Raw genomic sequence first — 27155 nt, forward strand, 5'->3', positions numbered from 1 at the left:
TCACATCTGGGAAGAATGCTATAACTATCGCTTTCTGTTCCATGTAGGATTGGTATCGCGACTTTTTCATCACCTACCCAAAAGGAAATACTATTTCTTTCATAATTAATAATGCATTTGTTAATTTTCAGGAAATCTTTACCCAGTATGCCATCGGATGGAATATTAAAGTATTCATTTACTACATGTAAAGTATGTTTAATAGAAAAGTTTGAAAAATTTAAATTTGCGGTAATTTTAACTTAAGTGGAAACTGAATTGGAAGTAACACCGGTAATGTTGATAATGTCGTTTGTATTTAAGGAAATATTACCGTCTAAACATGATATCTTTACTAAAGAAATGTCTGCTTGAGTGTCTACTAGGAAAGGACAAAATTTTTGTGACCGGTTAAGTTGTAATTCTATGAAATCTGAATAATTTAAATTTAAACAATAGATGCCTATTGGTGAGAGAAATTCGCTTACTCGGTTAGTTCGTCCTCCCCCAGTGTTCGCTCCTGGGAGGCACTCGCGTTTAAAGCGCGAACGTTTGCGTTTCTACCTCTACCGCTTGACGATCTAGAATTGTTACCTCTGTTGTTACTGCTACTTGTATTTGAATTGGAATTTGGACGTGTATTACTATTGTTGTTATTTGTGTATCTACTTCTGTTATCATATCGATATCTCTGATTATTATTACCGCTACGGATGCTGTTGTATGCAAATGAACTATTGTTTCTATAACCAGTATAGCCGCGATTTGGGTAAAAGCCTCGATAACTACCACGTGAATTTCTGAATGTGTTGTTACCACGTGATCGAAAAGCTAAAACCTGACGCTCAGTTACTTCGTTATTTTGTTCTACAATTAATTTCGCTACTACGTCTTTCGGATCAGTAAATGCCGTTGAGGCTAAAATGGTTTTGACTAAATCTGGCAGCGTCTGTACACCTCTAGGTGCGGCTGCAAGCGGGCGTCTGTCTTGGAGTAAGCCGCTCGCTATATAAATGTGCCAAGTAATATTTTCACCACCGCTGAGCGGGTTGTGCGCTGGGCTTGGGACCCGCCACGTAAAACCATACTCCAATGAAATATAACAAAAAGCCTCGGATAAATACACTCTCTATTGATGACGACCATGGCAAACGTTTGAAGGACAATGAATTGAGGGCATGCACCTGGAACGTCCGCTCCGTGAATGGGATTGGTGCAGATGCCCGGCTGGTTGATGTCCTCGTCAAAGCCAAATCTGACATCACCGCCATCCAAGAAATGCGTTGGACGAAGCAAGGAAGAAAGAAGATCAAAAATTGTGACATCTATTGGAGTGGCCATACGAATAAGCGCAGTTTCGGCGTCGTATTCGTGGTGGGAGAGAGACTTTGTCGCGAAGTGCTGGCGTTCACGCCTGTGGACGAGCGTCTCGCCGCTATCCGAATAAAAGCAAAATTTTTTAATATATCATTCATCTGCCCCCATGAGCCGACAGAGGAGAAAGACGATGAGGTGAAAGACACTTTTTATGAACAATTAGAACGCTGCCCCCGTCATGATATAAAAGTCGTGCTTGACGACTTTAACGCCAGGGTGGGCAAAGAAGGTGTTTTTGGCCCTACAGTCGGAAAGTTCAGCCTACACAATGAAACTTCTCCTAACGGACTGAGGCTGATTGACTTTGCCGGTGCTCGAAACATGGTCATATCCAGCACGAGGTTCATGCATAAAAAGATACATCAAGCTACATGGCTGTCTCCTGATCGAAATACTCGCAATCAGATCGATCACGTTGTGATAGACGGACGGCATGCCTCCAGTGTTTTGGATGTGCGCACGATCCGAGGACCTAACATCGACTCGGACCATTATCTCGTTGCAGCCAAAATACGCACCCGCCTCAACGCGGCTAAAACCAAGGAACAAAAAACACAAGGAAAGCTAGACGTCGAAAAGCTTCAATCACAACAGACTGCCAATGATTTCGCAACTCGACTCTCACACCTGCTCTCTGAGAGAACAACTCATCCTGAAGGAATACAGGAGCAGTGGGAGCATATCTCCAAAGCACTTCGTACTGCCGCCGAGGAAAAAATTGGTTACCTGCGACCACGAAAAAACAACTGGTACGATGAAGAATGCCGCGTTGCAACCGAAAGAAAACACGCTGCCTACAGGGCTACGTTAAAAGCGAGCGCGACAAGAGGAGTGTGTGAACGCTATCGTGAGTTGAAAAGGGAAGCGAGACGCCTTTTCAGGAAGAAAAAAGCAGAAGCAGAAAGGCGTGAGTGCGAGGAGCTTGAGCTGCTAGCCACCAGGAATAACGCCCGAAAATTCTACCAAAAAATATGGCGACAGGCGGAAGGTTTTAAGACCGGGGCAAACTCCTGTAGGAATGAAAACGGCGACCTTGTAACTGATGTCCAGAGAGTGCTTAGATTATGGAGGGAATACTTCTCTGCTCTCCTAAACGGAGGCAGCAATTCACCGCGCAGAGATGAAGAACCCGATCCCACAATCGATGATGATGGAATATATGTCCCCCCGCCCGATTATGACGAAGTTAGAATAGCAATAACCAGATTGAAAAACAACAAGGCCGTGGGCGCTGATGGATTGCCTGCGGAGCTATTCAAGGTCGGCGGCGAGGAGTTGGTAAGGCGCATGCAGCAGCTTCTTAGCAAAATATGGGCGGGCGAAAGCATGCCCGACGGTTGGAATCTAAGTGTTCTTTGCCCAGTCCACAAGAAGGGGGATACTGCAAAATGCACCAACTATCGTGGAATCAGCCTTCTTAGTATCGCATATAAGGTCCTTTCAAGTGTATTGTGCGAAAGATTGAAGCCAACCGTGAACCGGCTGATTGGACCTTATCAGTGCGGTGTCAGACCTGGTAAATCTACCATCGACCAGATTTTCACAATGCGTCAAATCATGGAAAAAACCCGTGAAAAGAGAATCGACACACATCACCTCTTCGTCGACTTAAAGCCGCCTTCGACAGCACGAAAAGGAGCTGCCTATATGTCGCTATGTCTGAATTTGTTTTCCCCGCAAAACTTATACGGCTGTGCAAAATGACGTTGAGCAACACCATCAGCTCAGTCAGAATTGGGAAGGACCTCTCCGAGCCGTTCGAAACTAAACGAGGCTTCAGACAGGGTGACCCCCTATCGTGCGATTTCTTTAATTTGATGCTGGAGAAAATTATACTAGCTGCAGAACTTAACCGCACTGGAACAATATACTATAAAAACGTGCAATTACTGGCATATGCTGATGACATTGATATCATCGGCCTAAACACCCGCGCTGTTAGTTCTGCTTACTCCGAACTGGAAAAAGGTGCGGTAAAGATGGGTTTGATGGTGAATGAGGACAAAACGAAGTACCTGCTGTCATCGAGCAGAGTCAGCGCATATGCGCCTTGGCAACCACGCTACTGTTGGCAGCCATAATTTCGAAATAGTAAAAGACTTCGTTCATTTGGGAACCAGCGTCAACACTAGCAACAACATCAGCACTGAAATTCAGCGAAGAATCAATCTTGCCAATAAATGCTACTTTGGACTAGGTAGGCAATTGAAAAGTAAAGTCCTCTCTCGGCGAACGAAAATCATACTCTACAAGTCACTTATCGTACCCGTCCTGCTATATGGGGCAGAAGCATGGACCATGATAACAGCAGATGAAGCGGCTTTGGGAGTGTTCGAGAGAAAAGTTCTTCGAAAGATTTATGGACCTCTACGCGTTGGCGATGACGAGTACCGAAGAAGATTTAATAATGAGCTGTACGAGCTATACGCAGACATCAACATAGTCCAGCGAATTAAAACGCAGCGGCTGCGCTGGCTAGGCCATGTTATGCGAATGAAAGATGATGCTCCGGCCAAGAAAGTGTTTCTATCGGAACCCGCCTATGGAAGCAGAGGCAGAGGGCGGCCCCCACTCCGTTGGAAGGACCAGGTGGAAAACGATTTAAACTCCCTTGGTGTGACCAATTGGCGCCGGTTTAGACGGTTAAGCGCCAATTAATTAAGTAAATTTGATTTTGCATTTAAACGACACACGTTAACAGTTTGTTCGACTGCCATTTTATGAGCTTTCGCTTGAGTGATCCCTTCAATAATAAGAGACCGCTCAAGTGAGTCAGCTAAATCTTCAACTTTTTTGGCAAAATCTGTATAATTGTTGTTATTAACGTGCAACGCTGCAATTTTTCCTGCTACATCTTTCGAGTTATCTGGTTTGATCCTACTACGTAGAGCTACTTTGATTTCATTAACTGAAGTTACTTGCCTTGGTATTGCTTCACGGGCTTTACCCTCTAGTTTTGATTTTAAGAATGTTATGAAAGTATTAGTTAAATCTGCAGTAGCGAACTGTTCAAGTAATTCAATTTTGTCTATAAAAGTTTCAAGTGCTAGAGTATCACCACTGTAGTTTTTTCTAATGGAATTAGCACATGTGTTAATGAAAATTCTCTTTTCCTCAGGTGTTGCCATGATTTGATCGTTAAGATCTGAAGCTGAATTTGAAGAAGGTGAGGCCACGTTTGTACTTATTGGATCGTTAAGATCTGGGTTTGCGTCAGAAGAAGGGTTGACTAAGGTTGTACTATTTGAGTCGTTAAGATCTAATTTTAAAGTAGAAGAAGTTGGAGTTAATTTAGCGCTATTTGAATCGTTAAGATTTGAAGCTAAAGTAGAAGTTAAATTTTTACTGGAAGAATCTTCGAAGCGTGGAAAATCATTTGACAAAGAAAATCTATTTTCCTGGTTTCTGACTTCTTCGGTCGATGATGAAGCTAAACTTTCGTAGCTTGAGGCTGAATTTTCGGAATCGGATTCTGAGTCTGAATTTTTTGCACTTCCTTACCACTTCTTAGGTACATATGTAGTTATCAGGAAAGCAAAAGAATTCAGTTCAAACTATGAAGTTATTGATGCACTTGTTTGAATGTCTGAATTTATATTTGAAGCTGAAATGTCGAAGAAAAAGAAAAAAAAATGTGCAAAAGGGAACTGATTTGCAGGTGAATAGTCGCTACAGAAATATTTAACACTTTATTGGAAGAATTAATTGAAACTGCAGTATACTTGTATGAAAAATCTGTAAAAAAAAAAGTAATTGAATTCAAAATGTCACAAAAGTGTATAGGTATGAATTGGTAAAAATCTCAAAAATGTGGTAATCACGGACGGTGATAATAAAGCGGTGCGCTTTATTCCAAAAAAAATCTAATGTGGTTTTCCACGGAACCACCGCATATATCAAAAATCTTAGTTTGTTTTTCACGGAACCACCGCATGTATAAAAAAACTTTGTTGGTTTTTCACGGAACCACCGCATGTATTAAAAATGTTAATTGGTTTAAACGGAACCACCGCATATATCAAAAAGTTAATTGGTTTTTAACGGAACCAACGCATATATCGAAAAAAGTTAATTGGTTTTTAACAAACCACCGTTTATAAGAAAAATTCAATAGGTTTTTCACAAACCACCGTTATATCAAAAATCCAAAATTTATATGAAATGCTAATGAAACAATCCCCGTATATTATATGAAAAGCGAACGCATTGCACTGGTGGTGGTGACAAGATGGCGTTGTATTGAGTGGAGTGATTTTTCGCGTTCCGTTATGCGTGGCGTGGCGTGGCGTTAAGTACAGTCCCGCTGGTTTTACCAAAGTTACTATTTTAATTTTGTCGATTAGATTTAGGAAGTTTAGTTTTATTAAATTTGTTTTTAGAAGTTAGTAGTTTGGTTAAGTTAGGTTTAAAAATTGTAGTTTTAATAAATTTTATTTAGAAGTTGTAGTTTTAATGATTTGGATTTAGAAAATTGTTAAGTTTGCTTTAGAAATTGTTGTTATATTGAATTTGGTTTAGAAATTGTAGCTTTATTAGAATTGTAGCTTTTGATTTAGAAAATTGTTAAATTTGCTTTATTACTTTGGTTGAATTAGATTTAGAAGTTGTATTTTTATTAAATTTTATTTAAAAATTGTAGATTTAATGAATTTGATTTAGAAAATTGTTAATTTGTTTCAGGAATCGTAGATTTAATGAATTTGCTTTAGGAATTGTAGTTTTATTAACTTTGATTTAGAAAATTGTAGTTTTAGTGAATTTGAATTAGAAATTGTTAAATTTGTGTTGGAAATTGTAGTTTTATTAAATTTATTGATTTTATTAAATTTTATATTGAACACCACGCACTTTTCCTTTTATTTAATTTTTAAATACACCTTACTTTTAAAATTATAACAATGGCTGTGAATTATGAAAATGGTGGGGCACTCTCGCCAATCGACATTTTCATAATTCACCCCACATATGTATTTAATTCCTTCTTACACGCTGCATTACAGCAGCTGAATACATATGAACATACAGACTTTTATTCTTTCTAGCAATATGCACTGTTCACAATGACACATCTAGCATTGTGAGCAACGATGTTGCCAGATGGTTTATAAAAGATGATTTGGGGAACCCTTCTCCGCCAGGTTTTCATTATGCACTAGAAAAAAAGACTTGTTTTATTTAATATTCAAATACACTTTACTTTTATTTAAGAACACGTCCGCTGTTAAAATTATAACAATGGCCGTGAATTATGAAAATGGCGAGGGCACTCTCGCCAATCGACATTTTCATAATTCACCCCACATATGTATTTAATTCTTTCTTACACGCTGCATTACAGCAGCTGAATACATATGAACATACATTATTTTATTCTTTCTAGCAATATGCACTGTTCACAATGACACATCTAGCATTGTGAGCAAAGATGTTGCCAGATGGTTTATAAAAGATGATTTGGGGAATTTTGCCCTTACAGGGTGTTTCAGGGTGTTGGGCAGTAAATTTATAGAGGTAAAAAATTCTTTTAGAAAAGGAGAAACTGTAGGAAGCGAATGCAGTACACGTGGACATTTTTTTGTTTTGAACGAAATATGTATATTTTTTATACGTATAATAATATTTAAGCCAATTAGCATTGTGGAACATAAATGTTTAAAAACGATCCCCAGCTCTTTTAATTGAAAACTCGGATAAAAATGTAATTTTAAAAGGCTCTATAAACCTTTTGTATTTGTTATTTTATTTCTTAAAAAAGTTTTGTAGGTCAAATAAGGTAAGGTGCACGTGCGGGGTAGCGTCATAGTCGCGTACAAGAATTGTCATCTAGCTACGATTCCGCTACACCTCAAGAACTGCACACGAAGCTACTTTCAAGCGTTGCTACACAAAAATTATATATTGGGAAAAGTTGGTGCATCCCCTTGTATTAAAAAATTTGAAAAGCAACTTTATAGTTTGGAACCCTTACTGTACGTTTAGCTACATGAAGATTTTATGCTTTATAGCTAACATACAGCCGACACCTCGTGTACAGGTTCCCATTCAAATACACGTGTTCCACATCAAAGCGTACAGGTTCGTATGCAGCGTCCATTACGTGTCTATCATGCTATGCCTCGTTTGTATTTCTCACCAAAACTGACTTAAATCCCTGATGAGTACATATGTATGGCCACCCGTTGCATCACCGAGCAAACTTCTATTGGCACGTGCACGCATATATCCCAGTAAACGAGGAAGTTTTTGCAAGATCGCTTCATTTCGGCTTTCCGGTACGGGATACAGGTGACTTTGTAAATATTGACACAACGCTGCCTCTGGAGCACTTTTCCATCCTTTATGAGAGCATTACAGGTGAGGTATGTTAATATGCCTGCCACAATTAACGGAAACCTGACACATTTTCCTTAAAATGTTATTTAAAATACCATTTTTCTTTTTCCTTTTAACTGAAATCTCATTCATTTAAACAACTTTCTAAAAAACGGCTCATGTAAACGGTTGCCACAATGTTTTTAAAGCAAATTTTCTCATGAAATGATGGCAAAATTGAACAATATCAACTATACCACAAAACTTTGTGTGGCAAGATATAGGTGCGGCCATACATTGAACTCGTTCATCAAAGCGCACCATCCTATATAAGTCCGGCTTAAACAATTCACCAAGGCGACAGGGTTTTTTTTTGTACAAGCTGATAACCCCGCGTTGCACACATTCTGTCCTATGAACCAAATATACTTTTTCGGAAAGGGGAGAAAAAAATAAAAATACACCTGTATCGGCGATTTTCATGTACACGTCAGAATTTTTTTTTGTATGTTTTTATGTGTGTTTTTGTAACGCAGTGTAATGAGTGGCGGCGCTCAAGCGTTCCGAACAGAAATACCTATTTGTAAGAAATTTCATAAATAATGAGGCTTTCATATAAATTTCATACCAATTTATGTTTGTAATAGCATAATTGTGTATTTATTCAAGAAATTTATGCATAAAACGGATTTTTTTTTTTTTTCAACTATTTCTTCAAATAATTTTTTCTTTGCAAAGAAATCGTGTGGTACGCTAAATTTTATCCCTAGAAAACGCACCTCTATTGACAATTTCTCCACAGTGAAACTGCTATTTCACTATGATCACTAATAACCTCTCGTCCATTTTGATTACCGTCTTTCTTCAGTCTTGTATTCGAGTTACAAACTACCAACCTAAACGAAAACAACGTAAAAATCAGATGTTTCCGTGTGGACAGACGAATACTAACTCACACAAGACAAATAGACGAACGATTCGTCTGGCAGACGAAACGATCGTTCGCTTCGAGATACACACAGGCCGTATATATAAAATTTCAATATTAAAATTACCAGATAAGTCCTGAACAGGTTTTGGGTACATATTTGCTTCTCCCGTCTTCTTATTTTGCCCAAATAGAAAGAGTACGCCAAGCTCGTTGATGACAAGACTAAAAGTTGCGCCACAATATACATTACGTCCACCACGTCCTTGAATGTCGAAAAATTTTATTAAACGAGGTACCATCTCGTCCTTAGGCTCTGCATGACCAAGGCGTCCAAAGCCGCCAAATCCCCAGCTATACACACGCTTCTTAGAATCAATGGCGACCTAGAAATCATAAATATGCATACCTTAATTTTTTTTTATTTATTTATTTATTAGTCTACAAATTTAATAATTAATCAGACTAAATATAGTTATGGATTACAGATAAATTACAGGAGCATACAAAGTGAAATTTATATTATAAAATATGTATTATATTATTAAATCAGTTGTCGGGATGAACTGTGATGCCGAGCAACGGGAATTGATTATTAGTGCTGTCGGAATCGAGCAGCTGATGTATATTTAACACGCAATAAGTAGGAATGCGGTGTATGGGAGGTTGGAAGGGACGTGATTCCAAGCCACCCGCGCAAAATTACTGGACCTGGTGATAAGAGTGAGAGGTTGGAAAGGACGTGATTCTAAGCCACCCAAATCATTGCGTATTTAAGATAGTAGATATTTTTTTATTGAGTGGAGTGAGTCACACGTATCAATGTTTTTGCAGTGCTTATTGAAATCAGTACAAAGACAACGAAGAGGTTCGTTCATTTCAAAATTCGACCTGCATGTGCTTATATGAAGCGGTTGAAAATGTCTAGGTGATCTAAAGGGAATATTAAATAAAATTTCACCAATCAGAAATGAGCTATTTACCATCCTTCTAATAAGTTTTACTAAAAATAACACACCTAACATCTCCCTACGACTCTACAACGTAGAGAGCTGAATCAGTTTTAAACGGCCGGAGTAGGGAGGAAGAATCCTTGAGGGGTCCCACGGTAAGTCCCTTAGCGTAAAAATCAGGAATTGTTTCTGAACTATTATATTGTCTGAATTATTTTAACATCGTGCAACAAAGGTTCTGATAGTTCTGGATATCAATAATACTATGTTGTGTTCTGACAGGTCTGTAGCCTTTTCCAGTGTGTATTTTTAAGACCAGGCGACCAGACTGGTGACGCGTAGCTGATGGACGGCGGCCAATCGCTTTATACGTGGTTAGCAACGTTTCTTTATCTTTTCCCCATGTGCTTTGTACTTTAGACACAATCTCGGTGGCATAAGCCTTGAAGGTTAGAGTATTATCGAACGTTACCCATAAGATCTTTGGGTGATTGACAGTCGGTAGTGTGACACCATCGACGCGTACGTCCAATATTTGCGACATCTGTTCCTTCCACGTCGTAAACAGGGTGGCCGTCGGTGATAATGCCAAGTTGCGCGAGGTGAAGAAACTGGAAAGATCGGGGAGATAGCTTCCCAAGGCAGACGGTTCTATGTATGTACCCGAGCGAATCGGCATTTTTCCCGACCAAGGACTGTCATTTCAGTGTAACCCCATTTAATTTGTTGCGTCCCTCCCACAAATTGTCATCCTCGTAGCAGCTCCCTGCAGCGGGACTGCTCCATATTCTCTTGCTGCGGGAAGGTATCGAACCCAACCCAGGTCCGTCTCCTCACGACGGTCCTGAGAAATGGTTCTGCTGCGTCTGCCGGAAAAGAATCTTTTGGGGACTGTCATACTCTTGTCAGTGTGTCTCGTGCAAGGGATGGTTGCATCGAACAGGTTGTTCTGGGCTAGATCCCAAAACCCGACGTCCACGCAACTTTTATAATTCTTTTGTGGCTCCTTGCTGTTCACGCCCAAGGGCGTCCCGTAGTCTACGCCTTAGCGCCCTCCCCCCCCCCCCCCCTCCCCTCTACCTTCCAGCAGTCCCGCTGCTCAGCAAGCCACACCAAGTACCCACTGTTGCTCGCGCCCCACGGCACCACCAAATCATACGGCCGCTCCCACTCATACCTACAATCTCCGTAGTAGAATCGGGAGCAATGCCGAGCATCAGCCCCTGCCCCGTCTTCATCCCCTCTCTTTTCCGACAGCACTCGTGTAGGTCAGGGAAACAGACCTTTAGTCCCTACCTCCTTTTGCACCGTTTGCCAGCATATAATATATGTGTTTGCGACATCCGCCCAATGCAGCTCCTGCCTTGGACGGTGCCACTTTCCTATATGTTCTTGTCTCCGCGACGGGATTCATAGCGCCATGTTGCCAGGACACAAACCCAAACACACCGGGTACCCCAATGATTACCCACGGACGTCCAGTCCCAGGGCCACAACAGCAGTTGCGTCCTAGCCTTTCACAACCCAAGCGTAGTCACCCGTCACTTACTCCCAGAGCGACGAAGTCTCCCCCGTTGCACTTCAGAATTCTGCATTTAAACTGTAATGGATTAACTGGGAAGATCACGGAGATAGTCGATTTCATGAAGCGACACAACATCCGCATTGCTGCGATTCAAGAGACTAAACTCACAGCAAGATCTGCTCTGCAGACTTGTTTTGGGTATAATGTCCACAGAAAAGATAGCGAGAGCGGAAATGGAGGTGGCCTCGCGTTTATTATACACCACTCTGTGCAATATCGTTTATTTGATCCCGACATCGGCCGCAGGGACAGTGTCTTAGAACTTCAGGCGATGCAAACCTAGAAATGATCAACATCTACATCCCTCCTGCCATCTGCTGCCCCAGTGGATACCGCCCTAATATCAGCGCCTTACTCACTGGCAATAATCGCATTATCTTAGGCGATTTCAATACCAATCACGATCTATGGCATTCAAACTTGCAGGCAGACAGTAGGGGTGAGATGTTGGCTGATCAAATAGAAGAAACAACATTCTGCACAATAAACGGAGACGCCCCCACACGTATGGTAGGAAGCTGTCACAGTTCGCCGGATATATCAATGGTGAGCGCAGGACTCGTAAACTGCGTCAACTGGCAGCCGATGGTAACATTGCCATCCGACCACCTGCCTATACTTATTTCGCTCTAGCGTACTGCCGACTTCATCATCACAGAAAAGCGAACTTTAATAAACTTTAAGAAAGGAAAGTGGGATGAATACAAACCCTTTACAGACAACCGCTTTGCTGCCCTCTCTATCCCGACTGATGCTCGTCAAGGGGAGCGTGCTTTCCGCAAGGTCATTGAATCCGCCTCGGCTCGCTTTATTCCCGCCGGTAGAATTCCCGAAATTCGGCCTCACTTTCCAGCGGAGGCCGCAAATTTAGCGAGAGAACGTGACTTTATAAGACAGCTCAATCCCGGCGACCCCCAAATAAGTAATATAAACCAACGCATCAGATTGCTTGTGGATGAACACAAGCGGGCAAAATGGGAGGAGCGTCTAAGCGGTTGTAACCTCTCTGCCGGTGTAGGTAAGCTTTGGTTCACCGTAAAGTCGCTATCGAATCCGTCTAAACACAATGACAAAACTTCCATCACCTTTGGCGATAAAGTGCTGTCGGATGCGAAAAAATGCGCGAGCGCCTTTTGCCGACAATATATAATGCATTCTACGGTTGACAAAGTTAGACGGAGGGCCAACAACACGCACATAAACATAAATTCAGGGCGTCTCCAATTACCATCACCGCCAAAGAGGTCGAGGATGCCATCGGTCTTGCTAAACCATCCAAAGCAGTGGGCCCAGACGGCATAGACATGCCTAGGGAAAGAGGATTTCAAATATTTAGCACATTGAGTCTTCAGCCAAATCAAAGATACTTTTTATTTGTTATTTGATTCTTCAGCCAAATCAAAGATACTTTTTAACTTTTATTTGATTCGACATCCAAATAAAAAATATGTTTTATTGGTGTTATTGGTTGTACCACGTAAAATTGAAATTTTATGAATATATTTGCCAATGCCAATTGTTGTGCTCTCGTTTGCATAGTCTACTATGCAGTTGTATTTTTTCAAAAAGTCTTTGCCTAAAATGCCATCTGACGGTTTGTTGAATTTGTCATCCACTATATTTAGAGTATGTGGAATTGAAAAATTTGAATAAAAAGTTCTGTTTTAATAGTACCCAAAGTTGAAACTATATCTGTCGTAACGCCCGTTATATTTATGATATTGTTGTTATTTATGGAAATATTTTGTTTTAGACTTGAAAATTTTATAAGTGAAATATCAGCCTGTGTATCTTTAAAAGAGTCATTGCAGTTCAGTTCGAGGAAATCTGTGTAGTTTAGATTTAGACAATAAATTGTTTTTTGTAAAACGTTATTTAATTCAGATTCTGGTCCCACAGTGTTCGCTCCTAAGTGCCGTTCGCGTTGAAAGTCCGGACACTAGCGTTATTTATTGTATTTGAACGTCGATTGTTGTTACTGTTGTTTCTGTTTTCGGGTCTGCTGTCTGTTGTTGCAAAAATTGCCATTACCTCGCGAGCCATATTTATTGTTGTTATTGTGCCTATAATTGTTATTGTTGCTTCTGCTAAAATTGTCGTTGTACCTTGAAATGTTTTTTCTATTATAGTGATTTCCCCCTTACCTCGAAAACTATTATTTTGCCACTTATAACGTGATCGAAACTAATACTTGCCTTTCACTAGCTTGATTATTCTGTTCCACGATCATTTTCGCAACTACGTCCTTAGAGTCAGTAAGCGTAGTTGACGCTAAAATTGATTTTGCTAGGTCTGAGCGAGTGTTAAGCCGACAAACGTTAATAGTTTGTTCGACTGCCATCTCATGCGCTTTTTCCTGAGTTATTCCTTCTATAACTAAAGATCGTTCTAAAGCATCGGAAAGTTCCTCTACACGTTGGCGAATTCCGAGTGATTATTATTGAAAACTTTTAATGATGCAATTTTTCCTGCAACAACTTTCGTCTGATTTTATTCTAACTTTTAACGCATCTTTTATTTGTTGAATTGGCGTTACTTCATTTGGAATCGCCTCACGCGCTTTTCCTTCCAGCTTGGATTTTATAAACGAAATGAAAGTATTTGTCAAATTTTGTTCCATTAAATCTTCTATCAAAATATATATATATATATATATATAGGATGCAAGTGAAAGCGGATCGCCGCTATAGTTTTATCTAATTATAGAGGCACACAGAGTAATGAAAGTTTTCTTTTGCTCTGGAGTCGCCATTGTTGGTTGTTCTTCGTTAATTGTTTCTAAATTATTGGGAACTGGATTGTTAAATCCAGGGAAATCAACAAGAAAAGACACAGAACTTTTTCTAATAATACTAGCTTCGTATGCTGAAGGTGTCGGTGCGTCAGAGAATTCTTCCTCAGTATCAAAATCAGAGCTTGATTCGCTTTCTTGTATTAGTTCGAAAAGATCTTTGGGTATTTTTATATTGCAGTTAATTCTCGAAAACCATTTACTGAGTTGTTCTCTGCACTTGGACAAACTTTCGATTATTGAGCTAGGCTTATCTCTATTTTTAAAATATGTATTTACTTGTTTTAGAATCTCGTTATAGCCTTTAATTAATGAATCTTCATATTCTATTGACTTTTTCGCCGAGATAGATCGGTTATTTAAAACGCGTTTGGTAACTTTAGTGAAATTAGAACGTAAATCTTTGAAATCGGTATCGAAATCTGACATTTGACAACCAGCAATGCCGAAAGAAAACTTTATTACGTTTATTAAAAATGCAAAAAAGATATCAAGGTTGTTTTATAAAAAAATCGAAAAAAGTTTGAAGGTTATCTGGTAGGCACTGTTTATACAAAAACGAAGTTTCAATCTCGTTAGCTCGATAATTGTGGTATACAACTGAAATAAAATTTTTTTTTTTTTGTATATTCAGAAAAGATTTGAAATATTCAAAATCGACCGTAACTCGTACGATAAATAAGATTCGCATGTTCAAAAGGCACTGTATTCGTTGCTTACTTGAAGGAATTGTAAATGCAAAAGAATGTTGAAATATTTAAACGTACAGTGTCGTTTAATAATTCGAAGAAACTGTTGGAATATTGGAGAGACACTGTATTTGTTGCATAGTTTGAAAATAATCGTAAGTGCAAAAGGGTGTTGAAATGTTTGAAAGACACTGTATTCCTATAATAATTCGGAGTGTTGAAATATTTGGATGGCACTGTATTAATTGAATAAATGAAAGGAGTTATAAATTCAAACAGAAAATTTTGAAATATTTAAAAGCACTGTATTCGTTGAATGGTTTTCGAAATGGATTTGGAAAATATACCTAGAGCACTGTATTCGTCGAATGCTTTTTAAAATTGATTGGAAAATATATCTAGAGCACTGTATTCATCGAGAAAAATAAATATGTATAACATCTTAAATGTTTAATTTTCGAAGGCCTCTCATATTGCCTTGTATTTGTATTGTTACGAATATTAGCAGCACTAAGGGATTCTATCATCTCTAAGCCGATTCTAAGCAGTGATTCAAGTCACATCAATAATTCAATCATTATGACTACACATATGTACGTATACGCTGGGAGAAGCAACGCACAAACACATGCAGATATCTTATCTGAGATATGCAATATAATTGTGGAAGTGTCGCTCACAAGCACACGCGCATATGATAGCTATACACGTACATCTGTAGTTATAACAGATAACCAACTAGTAAATTCTAGAAATGGAAGCGCCTAGAAGATGCAACGAGGAAATCAAAGAGTATAAAAGGCAACCACGGTAGAGGCGCTGCAAGCAGTTTTGATTAAGACGCTATCTGGCGAGCAATAGCAGTATTATTTATTGTGAAGTACTTTAATAAAGGCCATTTTTCCATTATTCAATATTGGAGTTATTTATTCAACAGTTTAGTGATTCGAACTTAGCAGAAGGTTGCAAATAAGAGGATGTGCAGTAAATTCGTTACAATTGGTGTCAAAAGTGGGATTTTTGAATAAATTCCGAAGATTGGGAATACAAATTGTACATGGCAAAGTTGAGTGAATTGAGGATCCAGCAACTGAAAAAGAGTTGGAGAACCGTGGATTGAATACAACATGAAATAAGATCGAACTTCAAGCACGGCTACGAGAGGTAATGGAGTCGCAAGGAATTGATGTGGATGAGTATGTCTTTTATCCTCATGGGGACGAGACAACAACAAAAATTAAAGAGAAAAACGAAACATCGCAGACAGTTACGAACACAGACTTGAACATGATTTTTGCTGCAATATCTGCACAAACATCGACAGTAACATCAATGTCGTCGCAAATGTCAGAAATGTCGTCAAAAATGTCATCCCAACTGAATCGCAGAAGAACCGCATAACGTCAAAGATTGAAGCACAAGAAACGCGTATTTCACAAATGTCGACACAGATTACATCCAAGATGGAATCACAGGAGACACGTATAGCATCTCAACTGGAATCGCAGGAGAACCGTATAACATCGAAGATTGAAGCACAAGAGGGACGAATATCCGAAATGTCGGCACAAATATCAGCGCAGATCTCTGCACAACTGGAAGAGCAAGAAGGACGTATTTCTTCGAAGATGGAGGCGCAAGACGCAAAAATTTTGCAACTTGAGAACAAAATCGATGCCGAGATTGAAACATTGCGAGGTCATATACAGAAGTTGCAACTAAATCGCCCAGTTGTTTCAGCAAGCAATATGAAGGTAAAAACTCCATCTTTTGACGGCTCTGTTCTTTTCCAGGTGTTTAAGATTCAGTTTGAAAAGACCGCATCAGTGAACAACTGGAGTGCTGAAGATAAAGTTGCTGCACTATTCGTGGCATTGAAAGGATCTGCTGCTGAAATCCTACAGACTATTCCCGAGGAGGAGCGGAACAACTACGAAACATTGATCGAGTGCTCTAGAGAGGCGATACGGAAGCGAACACAGGAAGCAGATACACCAAATAGAGTTGCAATACCGTTACCAAAAAGCTAATGAGACTTTGCAAGAGTTTGCTTCGGATGTTGAAAGGTAGGCTCATTTGGAAAATGCGGACGCACCCGTGGAATACACCGAGAGGCTAAAAATCCAGAGTTTTATAAATGGCATACGGGACGTCGAAACGAAGCGAGCCACATACGCAAACCCAAAGCCAACATTTGCTGAAACGGTATCACATGCATTGACTCAGGAAACTGCCTCCCTATTGAGTAAACCAGCATATAAGGCTCATCGTGTGGAAGTAGAAAAGCCAGAGTGGGTAGACTCAATATTGGAGGCGCTGAAAGGATCGCAAAAGCGGAGTGAAGAGTTATCAAATGCTTCAAATGCGGGAAGCCCGGTCACATTGTTATAGTTCCAACAATGTGGGTGGCCGTAAACGCAAAGTTGGAGGAGATGAGCAAGAGCGTGTCAGATGTAAAGAACGAAAACTTGCCCCAGCTATTGAATGCCCTGTGATATCTGTGTCGCAAATTGGAAGAAAATCGAGCAGTCTTGCCATCGAAGGAAAACTGGATGGCAAGGAGCGTGTACTGACTGTAGATACGGGCGCATCTCATTCCTTTATCCGATCTGACTTGGTCAACAGGAGAGTAAAACCGTTACCTGGAGCAAGGTTGCGTACGGTCACTGGCGAGTATAAACAAGTCCAAGGAGAAGTGGTATGTGAGGTATTAATTGGAAAGGTCATAGTTCTACACAAATTCATTGTGGCGGAGATTGTTGATGAAGTCATATTGGGAGTGGACTTCTTAGTTGACCATGAGATCAGGATCGATATGCGGAGAAGGATTATGCGCTATAAAAACCAGGATATACCGCTTAACTATAGTTTGGAGAATGGGTTCAGCAGTAATCGGGTACTGGTGCAGAAGACTCGACAAAGAGCACGAAAGTAAACGGTAAAGGTACCTGCGAGAGAAACACTGGCATTGACTAACCCTAATGGACGTACAAAAACGAAGGAACGTATTTCCCAGAAAGAATAAGAGGGTAGTTTCAAGCCGGGACGCACTACTGTTGTGAAACGTGGGAACGATACTGATTATGCGAAGCCAATCTGCCAAGCGCAAGCTCTACGAAGTAGTTCATTGGCCAAACAAAAGAGTGCGAGGGAACGATCCAGGATAATGAGTAGTAAGATGAAACACAGGTACGACAAGGAAAATAATTCGGAAGCTTTCCCGGAGGGAGATTTGGTACTGATATACAACCCTCACCGGCGGAAAGGTGTTCCATCCAAATATCGGTGCAGTGGGGAAGGCCCGTACAGAGTTGTGAAGAGGATCACTGATGTCATCTACCGCAAACAAATAATTGGGAAACCACGAAATAGAAGGGTGGTTCATTTGGAGAGGCTAGCAGCGTTTAGATCGAGAGATTTGTCTGATCGGGACGATCAGACTTAGGTGGAGGGCAGTGTCACGAATATTAGCAGCACTAAGGGATTCTATCATCTCTAAGCCGATGCCAAGCAGTGATTCAAGTCACATCAATAATTCAATCATTATGACTATACATTTGTACGTATACGCAGGGAGAAGCAACGCACAAACACATGCAGATATCTTATCTGAGATATGCAATATAATTGTGGAAGTGTCGCTCACAAACACACGCGCATATGATAGCTATACACGTACATCTGCAATTATAATTTTAACAGAAAACCAACTAGTAAATTCTAGAAATGGAAGCGCCTAGAAGATGCAACGAGGAAATCAAAGAGTATAAAAGGCAACCACGGTAGAGGCACTGCAAGCAGTTTTGATTAAGACGCTATCTGGCGAGCAATAGCAGTATTATTTATTGTGAAGTACTTTAATGAAGGCCGTTTTTCCATTATTCAATATTGGAGTTATTTATTCAACAGTTTAGTGATTCGAACTTAGCAGAAGGTTGCAAATAAGAGGATTTGCAGTAAATTCGTTACAGTATTATTATAAGGAACAATTCGAAGAGAAAAAATAAAATTTCACCATTACTATGGATGCAATCCGACTATATAGATCTTTAAAATCATTGAAATTTGTTAAACTGATTAGAAAGTTTGAATAATTATCGCAAAACCATGGCAATGAGGTATATATAGTTTCAGTAAAAACGAGTTGATAAATTTTTGATATTAGCAAAGACTATTAATAGTTTCATAAGATTGATCTAGAATGGAGCTTGAACGTTTTATATTTTTATAATTTACGTTTCACGTGTCAAAAAGTTTAAAGAAATTGATAAATTTTGAAAATAAAAAATTCAATTTTAATCATTACTAAGCAATGTTCGAAATTTTACAAAAAATGCAAGTTCCATATTAAGGAAACGAAAAGGAAAGAAAATAGTAATATATTATGTAATTATATGCGATATACTTTAATATAATTTTTTCATATATGTATGTTTCTACTTGAAAAATTCAATTTTGGTGAAATATTCAACTAAACAAATTTTTTGTATTAAAGTATGAAAACGTGTATTGCTACGTGGTAGTTTGAAAAATTCAATTTCGTAAATTATTTAGTTAAACAAATTTTTGTATTTAAAGTATGAAAAAGGGTGTTGCTACATGCGTAGTATACAAATGTATTTAGAAAAAGTATGATCAAAAGCAAAGTGTCAATATATCGCACACTAACTACAAAAGAGTCACAACTTCAAAAATGTAGACGTTCAGGAGAGAAGAAAAACGGTTTATGTGAAAACGTCTGTAATGTTATACTGAAATCCAGTTTTACAAAGAAGGAGACCTTCATTATAAAATGAATTGACAAATTCTGTTGTAATTATTTGTTTACTGACAAAATATATAGCAATTTTGAATTATGACTATTTATGACAATTATATATGACAATTATTTCACCAAAAAAGCCACATTTCATAATAATACAAGCAAATTTACTAATAATACGCTTTATGCGTAAAAAAACTGTTAACTTGTTCTTAAGCACATTGACACAACTAAAAATAGTACTCAATAGTTGATACAGCGCAAGCGATGCAATCAACACCAAAACTGGCATAACGGTAATTTTCCAGTTAAAGAAGAAAATAATAACAACGAAATTTAAGGGGCAGTTAGAGATGTGTACTGTGAATTGGTTTATGGAAAAAAACCGATTTTGAAAAATTTTAAGTTATGACTCTTTTGTAGTTTGTGTGTGAATATTTTAATTCTCACGGTTTGGGAGGAATGCAATGCAACTAACAAAATTCATCTCTAATTTCGGCTGCATTCCTCACCAGACGTGTGACTTTGATCTGTTCGTACATACATATGTACATACATGCTTCTCTAATTTCGTCTGCAGTCTTCATCAAACTTGTGATTTTAATTTGGGCTTAGGTTGCAATTAAAGCGTGTTACCGGAGCATCCACACATACATACATACAACCATGGTCAGGTTCTTTGGCGTACTTGAAGCCACATATAGAATTAATATAAATAAGCACATATTTTTATTTGATGTTAGTTTTATATGTGGCTTCAAGTACGCCAAAGTACCTGACCATGGTTGTATGTATGTGTGGATGCTCCGGTCACAGTGAAAAGTTCTTTCATGTTTTATCGCGTCAGTATCATTGCGTATTCCGTTAAGTATTTGGCTGATTTGTTGATCGATGATTTTCAATTTCTTTTCGACTGTTGTTTGATCTTGTTTCAAAATGTCGATTGGCGAGTCCACAATGGATGTTTGGTTTTTGATGAGATTAAGGAGATGAGATTCATTATCTTTAATTTGGTTTACAGCGTTAGACATTTGTTCAGCGTATTGCGAATCTAGTACGCCAAACAATGAATAAGCAACATTTCCAATTACGTTCACTGCGCCTCTTTTTTGTCTATTGAATTTCAATATTGAGGCATCTAGTTGCAGTGTGGCTACGGTTTGTTCAAAATGCCTTACTAGAGGGTTGCATATGCTCTTCTGCTTCATGTCTTGACATAGCCGCCGCATTGCTATAGTACCATTTGAAAGTGCTGCCAACTCTGGCAGTAATATGTGATGAGGTTCCACTCTGAAGATGAGATTGCGGCAGATCCAATTCCCTCAAAGTGAATGCCAAGCTTAGACCCAAATTTTTTTATTTTCAATTTGAGCTCCCAAAGCTATTGGGAGAATTAATAGTGTGATTAATAGGCGTCCTTTTGGCAAGGAAGTTTTTTTCGTTGGACTTTTCTCTTCTTCTGCTAAGGATTTTCCGGAAGAATTTGGTTCCGCGTCGCTATTCGTTTCCATAGGAAGTGGAGCTAGGCGATGAGTTGTCCTCCTGTAAGTACCATTTGCGGTTTTCACATTTGCCACCCGCACAACATCATCTTTACCTTTGAATACATCGATGATTCTCCCTAGTGGCCACTGAAGTACTGGTGTGTTGTCTTCCTTAGTGATCACCATGTCACCTATATTGACATTGGGTTGTTTGATTTTCCATTTATTTCTTGATTGAAGTTCCGACAAATATTCGCTGGACCATCGCTTCCAAAACTCGCGTTTGAGGTGGGATACTAGTTTCCATCTAGTTGTTAGTCTCATGTTCTGCGTTTCGCCATGTCCATCTAACTGTGCATTGATTGGCTCTCCTATAAGGAAATGTCCTGGAGTTAGAGCTGTAATATCGTGAGGGTCTTCGGACATTGGTGTTATTGGTCTGGAATTAAGGATCCCTCCCACCTCTACGACGACTGTATCCAATTCTTCATAAGTGAGGGCTGCTGTAGAGGTGCTTCTGACTAGGAGATATTTTGCCGATTTAACCGCCGCTTCCCATAATCCGCCAAAATGTGGACTTCTCGGAGGTATGAAGTGAACGGTGATTCCTTTTTTAATGATAGATTGACGTGACGAGTTGTTATGCACCGCTTTGTTGAGTTCAGCAAGCTGGTTCCTTGCGCCTACGAAATTTGTTGCGTTATTACAATACAGATTTAGGCAATGTCCTCTTCTGCTTATGAATCGCATTAATGCACCAATAAATGCATCAGTTGTTAAATCGCTCACCAGCTCCAGATGTACCGCCTTTGTTGTAAAACAACAAAACACAGCTATATAAGCCTTTTGCGGCCGCTTTCCTCTTATCTTGAAGTGAACCCAAAACGGTCCGCAGAAGTTGACGCCTGAATTGAGGAATGGTTGTGCAGGAGTTACTCTTGTTGATGGAAGGTTACCCATGACTTGACTCAGCAGTCTCGGTTTTGCTCTGTTGCATCTAACACATTTTGTCACAATTGAACGGGCCAAGAGTCTTCGCTTTACTGGCCAAAATCGTTGCCTTGTAAAAGATAATAGTGCTTGAGATCCACAATGCCGGTTTCCTTTATGGATCATTTGCATTAATAACTTCGTCATTGGGTTGTTGTATGGAAGTAACATTGGATGTTTGGCATCGAATGCAATTCCTGATGCTTGCATACGACCTCCAACGCGTATGATATCATTGTTGTCCAAAAAGGGAGACAGACTACGATAGGGACTATCCTTGCCAACTTCGTTGCATTTCTTGAGCTGTTTATGTTCTTCCCCAAAGTCTAACAGTTGAATTGTTTGAAAGATGACCATAAGTGCCGTTTTTAGTTCATCCACCGTCAAAGGAATGTCCGACTGTTGTGATCGTTTTCTGGTTCTGCTGATGAACCTTAACATGTAGCCTACAACTCTTTGTAATGTTTTGAAAGAGCCATTATGTCGGATATTCTGAATCACGTTTCCTTGGACTAACATTGTTGTCACAAGAATTGAAGTCAATTTTTTGCGCTCCATGTATATAGATTCTCCTATTGTTGTCATTTCCTTGGAATATTTTGATGGCCAATTGTCTTCTGCTGAAGCAGTACTTTGAGCCCATAAAACCATAGGCTGCAGTTTTTAAGTTTTTCCGGCGGCAATCCTCGTGATATAACGTCAGTTGGGTTGTCTTTTGCACCTATATGCCGCCATTGTTCAGCGATGATGTGCTCCTGAATTATGGCGATTCGGTTTGCTAAGAACGTTTGGTAAGATGCTGACAACGAGTTAATCCATGCTAAGACTATCTGAGAATCTGTCCAATAGTATGCAGGAACATCTAGCTTTAGGTCCGTTTTGATCCTTGTGCTTAATTGAGCTCCAAGCACTGATGCACAGAGCTCCAGCCGCGGAAGAGTTTGGTGGTTCAAGGGTGCAACCTTACCATCACTTGTCCATCGTTTAATTCCGACCCTATATATATTGCAGTCCCATATCCCTTTTCGGATGCGTCTGCGAATACATGTAATTGTACTTTTGCTGCAATGTGTCCTTCTAACACGTGACTCGAAACTTGCATGTTGTTTAGTTTTTCTAAGTCACCTCGGAATGAAGTTCATTTTGCTTTAAATTCTGCTGGCAAAGGTTCATCCCAGTCCAGTTTCAATTGCCAGAGATCTTGATCAATTATTTTTGCCGTGACCACTATAGGTGCCAAAATACCCAACGGATCGAAGAGTCTAGCTATATCTGAACTCACCGACCGTTTGGTTATTACATTGCAATCTGCTAGACACACCTTTACGCAAAATCGATCAATTTTAGGCATCCGTGTCAAACCCAAAGTTTTGATGGTTTGACTGGTCTCATTGTCAAAGTCTACATCAACTTCCTGGTCCTCCACACCAATATTTTGCAGTAATTGTGAATGATTGGAGTACCACTTTTGTAGGTTGAGGCCATGTTTCCTTAAAATATGTATTAATTGCTGCTGAATGTCAATAGTTGTATTTAAGTTGTCTGAGCCACCAATTCCATCACCTACATAAAAGTTGTCCTGTAGAAACTGGGCGCCCAGGGAATATTGTAACATATTTTCTATTGCGATTTTTTGTAAGCACTTCGTTGCCAAATATGGGGCAGATCTAGTTCCATAATTGATTGTGTTTAATTGATAATGGCTTATTGGCATGCTTGGATCCCTTCGCCAGATAATAAGTTGGAATTTCCTATCTTCCGGATGAATGAGCATCTGTCGATACATTTTCTCGACATCTGTGCTGAACACGTACTTAGGCAACCGAAAACGAAGCATAATTGTGAAAATATCGCTCTGAACAGTGGGATCAGTGTACATAAGGTCGTTCAGGGACATTCCAGAGGTTGACTTTGTTGATGCGTCAAATACAACTCGTAATTTTGTGGTGCGGCTTTCAGGCGTCGTGATGCAACGGTGAGGAATGAAGTACCTAGGCTTCTTGATGGAATCAATATTAACTTGTGTCATATGACCCAACCTTCCATATTCCTCCATAAAGTTGATGTATTGACTTCTTGTCTCAGGAGATTTTGACAATCGACGTTCCAAGGCAAGAAATCTATTATAGGCAGTTCCATAAGATTCCCCTAACGCCCCCACGCTGTGGTGAAATGGCAATTTGAGCATAAACCTTCCATTTTCAGTGATTGTTGCATTCTGTGGAAAATGAGTTTCGCACTGTTTTTCAGTCGTAGATAATTGCTTACCTGCAGCTGCAACTTTCTCAAGTTCCCATAGCCTAGCACAGGCAGCTTCCAAGTTGAAATCGTCGTCGGCACAGATTCAACATATTGCGCTCGTGATGTAGTTGAAACCAACTTTCCCGGCGATGATCCATCCCAACACGGTATTTTGCAGAATGGGTAAATCTGAGGATAGTTTGATCTGCCCCACTGCCATCAACTGTCAGGATGATTAAATGATGGGTCGGCTAGCGTAATATTAGCAGGAATGTTCCATCCTTCGATATTGATATCTTGTGAGGGTTGAGGAGATATGATGTGAGGTATCACAGCTGCCTCTAGCCGTGTGGTAAAACTGCTGATGCGTGAATGTAATGCAATGTTAACTCGATGATGCACTTCAGTGTTATTATGCCGTTGATAGAAATTGATGATGGTTTCGTTGAGATACCCTGTCGCTTAACCACTCTCTCCGTAACAAAGTTCACTTGTGAATCTGAATCCAAGATTGCACAGCACTGAACTTCTGTTCCATTGGCCCTGACTCACCATGGCAGTGCCGGGAAACACATACGTATTTGTCCTTGATTGTTTTGAGGTTGCCAGCGATGTATCTTGTGAGGACCCCAAAGCCGAGGACTCTGTATCCTCACAACATACACATATCCATACATTTTTCTAAAGAACATACATTTTGAAATAACTTGAAATTTATAATAATATTTGAATTTATCACTTATACATTTTATATGAAGCACCAGAAATATACATATGTATACCTTTATGAATTATACCCTAAATACATATATTCTGTTGTACATTGAATTGATAATTATTAAATTAAAGAACAAATTAGACTTGCGCACTTTTGCACGCAAGCCAAATATTTACATTTTTGCAAACATAAATTTTAAATATAGGATCACCCTAACATGCATTGAATATTTGGAAGGTAGATACGCACAAAACATAAAAATGCAGTGGTCGATCAACCCTTTGCACACTCAAAATCCAATGTACCCAGTTATAAATACAACATACATAATAACTTAAGTGAACGGAGATCAGCAGCAAGTCGTCAAAATAAGCGCCGCTACTAATTGAACTTTCGCTATACATATTTACGCACTAGCATACAACACACCAACGCACGCCATACAACAGAAGGCATTGGGCAAAGCAAAACACAACATTAGAATCAGGTGACTACAAACAAATATACAAACACACAATATATAAACCAAAGCCTGGAAAGCACGGTATGAGCAAGTACAAAGGCATTGTATTCAATAAGGAGCATTATGGTGCGTGGAAATTCATGGGAAGGAAATATTCACCGGAATAACAGTTGTTTTATATTGTTAATACTATTAGTAAGAAGTTGTTATTATAAAATAACCGTTTGCCTGCGTGCAAAAATTAGTATATAAGGGCGACGAGTTCGCATTAAGATTCAGAGATTAGGAGACAGGCATACGAGTCGGTAGGTTTTATCACTACCGACCAAGGGTACACCTGAAGGTTTTTTGACTTCATTTGTACTAAAAGTATATTCGTCTGGAGGCTTTATTACTCCATTCAACTGCAGAGGTTGGCCGAGGGCTCTATCACCTCTTACAAAGCAAGGGAATCAGCTGGGAGTAGAAATAGAATTTTTATTAATAAATACTTTTATAACGTTTTTATACGAAATAAACAGGGTTATTCTTTTAGAAGGACCGGTAGGAATTTCTACTTTCAGGAACCCTGGACGGACTGAGGCTAACCCCGGCAAAGTCAAAGGAAAAGTCCGTCACATTTTGGCGCCCGAGCAGGTTAAACAAATCAAATTTTAAGATATACTTTCAGAGCATCAGAAACGAAGAGGGAAAATGGGTTAATACGACGAGGATATAAAGCATAACAATGGTAAAGGTATCGTGGATATACTATCTCACTTGAGAGGATCTGGTAGCCTACAGCACGGAATTTGGGCTAGAGGATGGCGGAACGGTTGACGAACTAAGAAAACGATTGGCGACATTCATCCAAGAGGAGAAGGATAACGAGAATTTACGGGATCGATTCACAGAGTTGGCGATTCGGCATGCGCGGTTAACAAATCCACAAGCAGCGAACTAAATACACCAAGAAATGATAAGCAGGCAAATGGTGCACCCAATCAATTGGAGGTCGGACAACCACAGGTATATTTTATTCAGCAGCCTGGTACGTACGCAACGACAATTTATATTCAACAGCCTGGCACATATACAACGACCATAGACAGAGTAAGGAAGTGGGGATTAAAGTACGACGGAGGCAAAGATCCCCTAGGATTCATAGAAAGAGTGAAGGAGCTAGCAGATGTGTATGAAATCAACCGCAACACAATTCCAAAAGCGCTGCCGGAGTTATTGAAGGACAACGCGTACAACGACAAGGTGAGCTATTTAAAGATTATGTCTTAGTATTACAAGGACTCATGCGTCACGCGGGCTACACCGAGGAGCAGAAACTAACCCGCATCTACAGAAACTCGCGCAGAGAGTACCAACTATATATAAAGCGAAGCGAGGTCAGCAATCTTGAGAAGCTGGTAAGTTTAGCTCAAGACTATGAAAATATTAGTCCTGACAGGGAACAAATGCGACCAACAACGAGGCCATTCATACCACGGCGTCAAGAAGGTCAGTACCAGTGTCTCCAGGCAGAACCAAGACAGCAGAGGTCAGAGCCACAACAAGAATATGTAGATACAAGAACGGCCTGCAGACGATGCGGAAGAGGCGGTCACTTTTCATACGGGTGTAAGAGCATAAGAAGAGAATTTTGCTGGACATGTGGTAAGATAGGCGTGCTCACGCGTGATTGTTGTAGGAAGCCACAGGGAAACGACCAGAGACCACATTGGAACCGACGGATGGGATCTTCGGAGAAATTAGACATGTTCAAATACACAAAGGGCCGCATATCGGTAACGTATGTGAACGGAGAAGAAGCGGTAGCAGCGATTGACACGGGAGCGACGAGGAGCTTTATAAGTGATGCAATGAGAAGATTAAAAACTGGCAAATTCAAG

The 27155-nt window shown here is 39.7% G+C and overlaps 1 protein-coding gene across 5 annotated transcripts in view; it reads right to left on the bottom strand.

Moving 5' to 3' along the window:
- The window catches only part of LOC137240053 (protein RCC2 homolog), a 130125-nt gene that overhangs the window by 69685 nt on the left and 33285 nt on the right, over window positions 1-27155 (bottom strand). For 3 of the 5 annotated variants that reach the window (XM_067765964.1, XM_067765962.1, XM_067765961.1), the window contains exon 4: window positions 8724-8982. In XM_067765964.1, coding sequence (XP_067622065.1) covers window positions 8724-8982 — 259 coding nt within the window. Of the gene's footprint in view, window positions 1-8325; window positions 8565-8624; window positions 8983-27155 lie in introns of those variants that run through there. The other 2 variants (XM_067765963.1, XM_067765965.1) reach the window with 2 other exon arrangements.

Source organism: Eurosta solidaginis, chromosome 2 (genome assembly GCF_040869045.1).
Source record: "Eurosta solidaginis isolate ZX-2024a chromosome 2, ASM4086904v1, whole genome shotgun sequence".
In the NCBI taxonomy this organism is placed as follows: domain Eukaryota; kingdom Metazoa; phylum Arthropoda; class Insecta; order Diptera; family Tephritidae; genus Eurosta; species Eurosta solidaginis.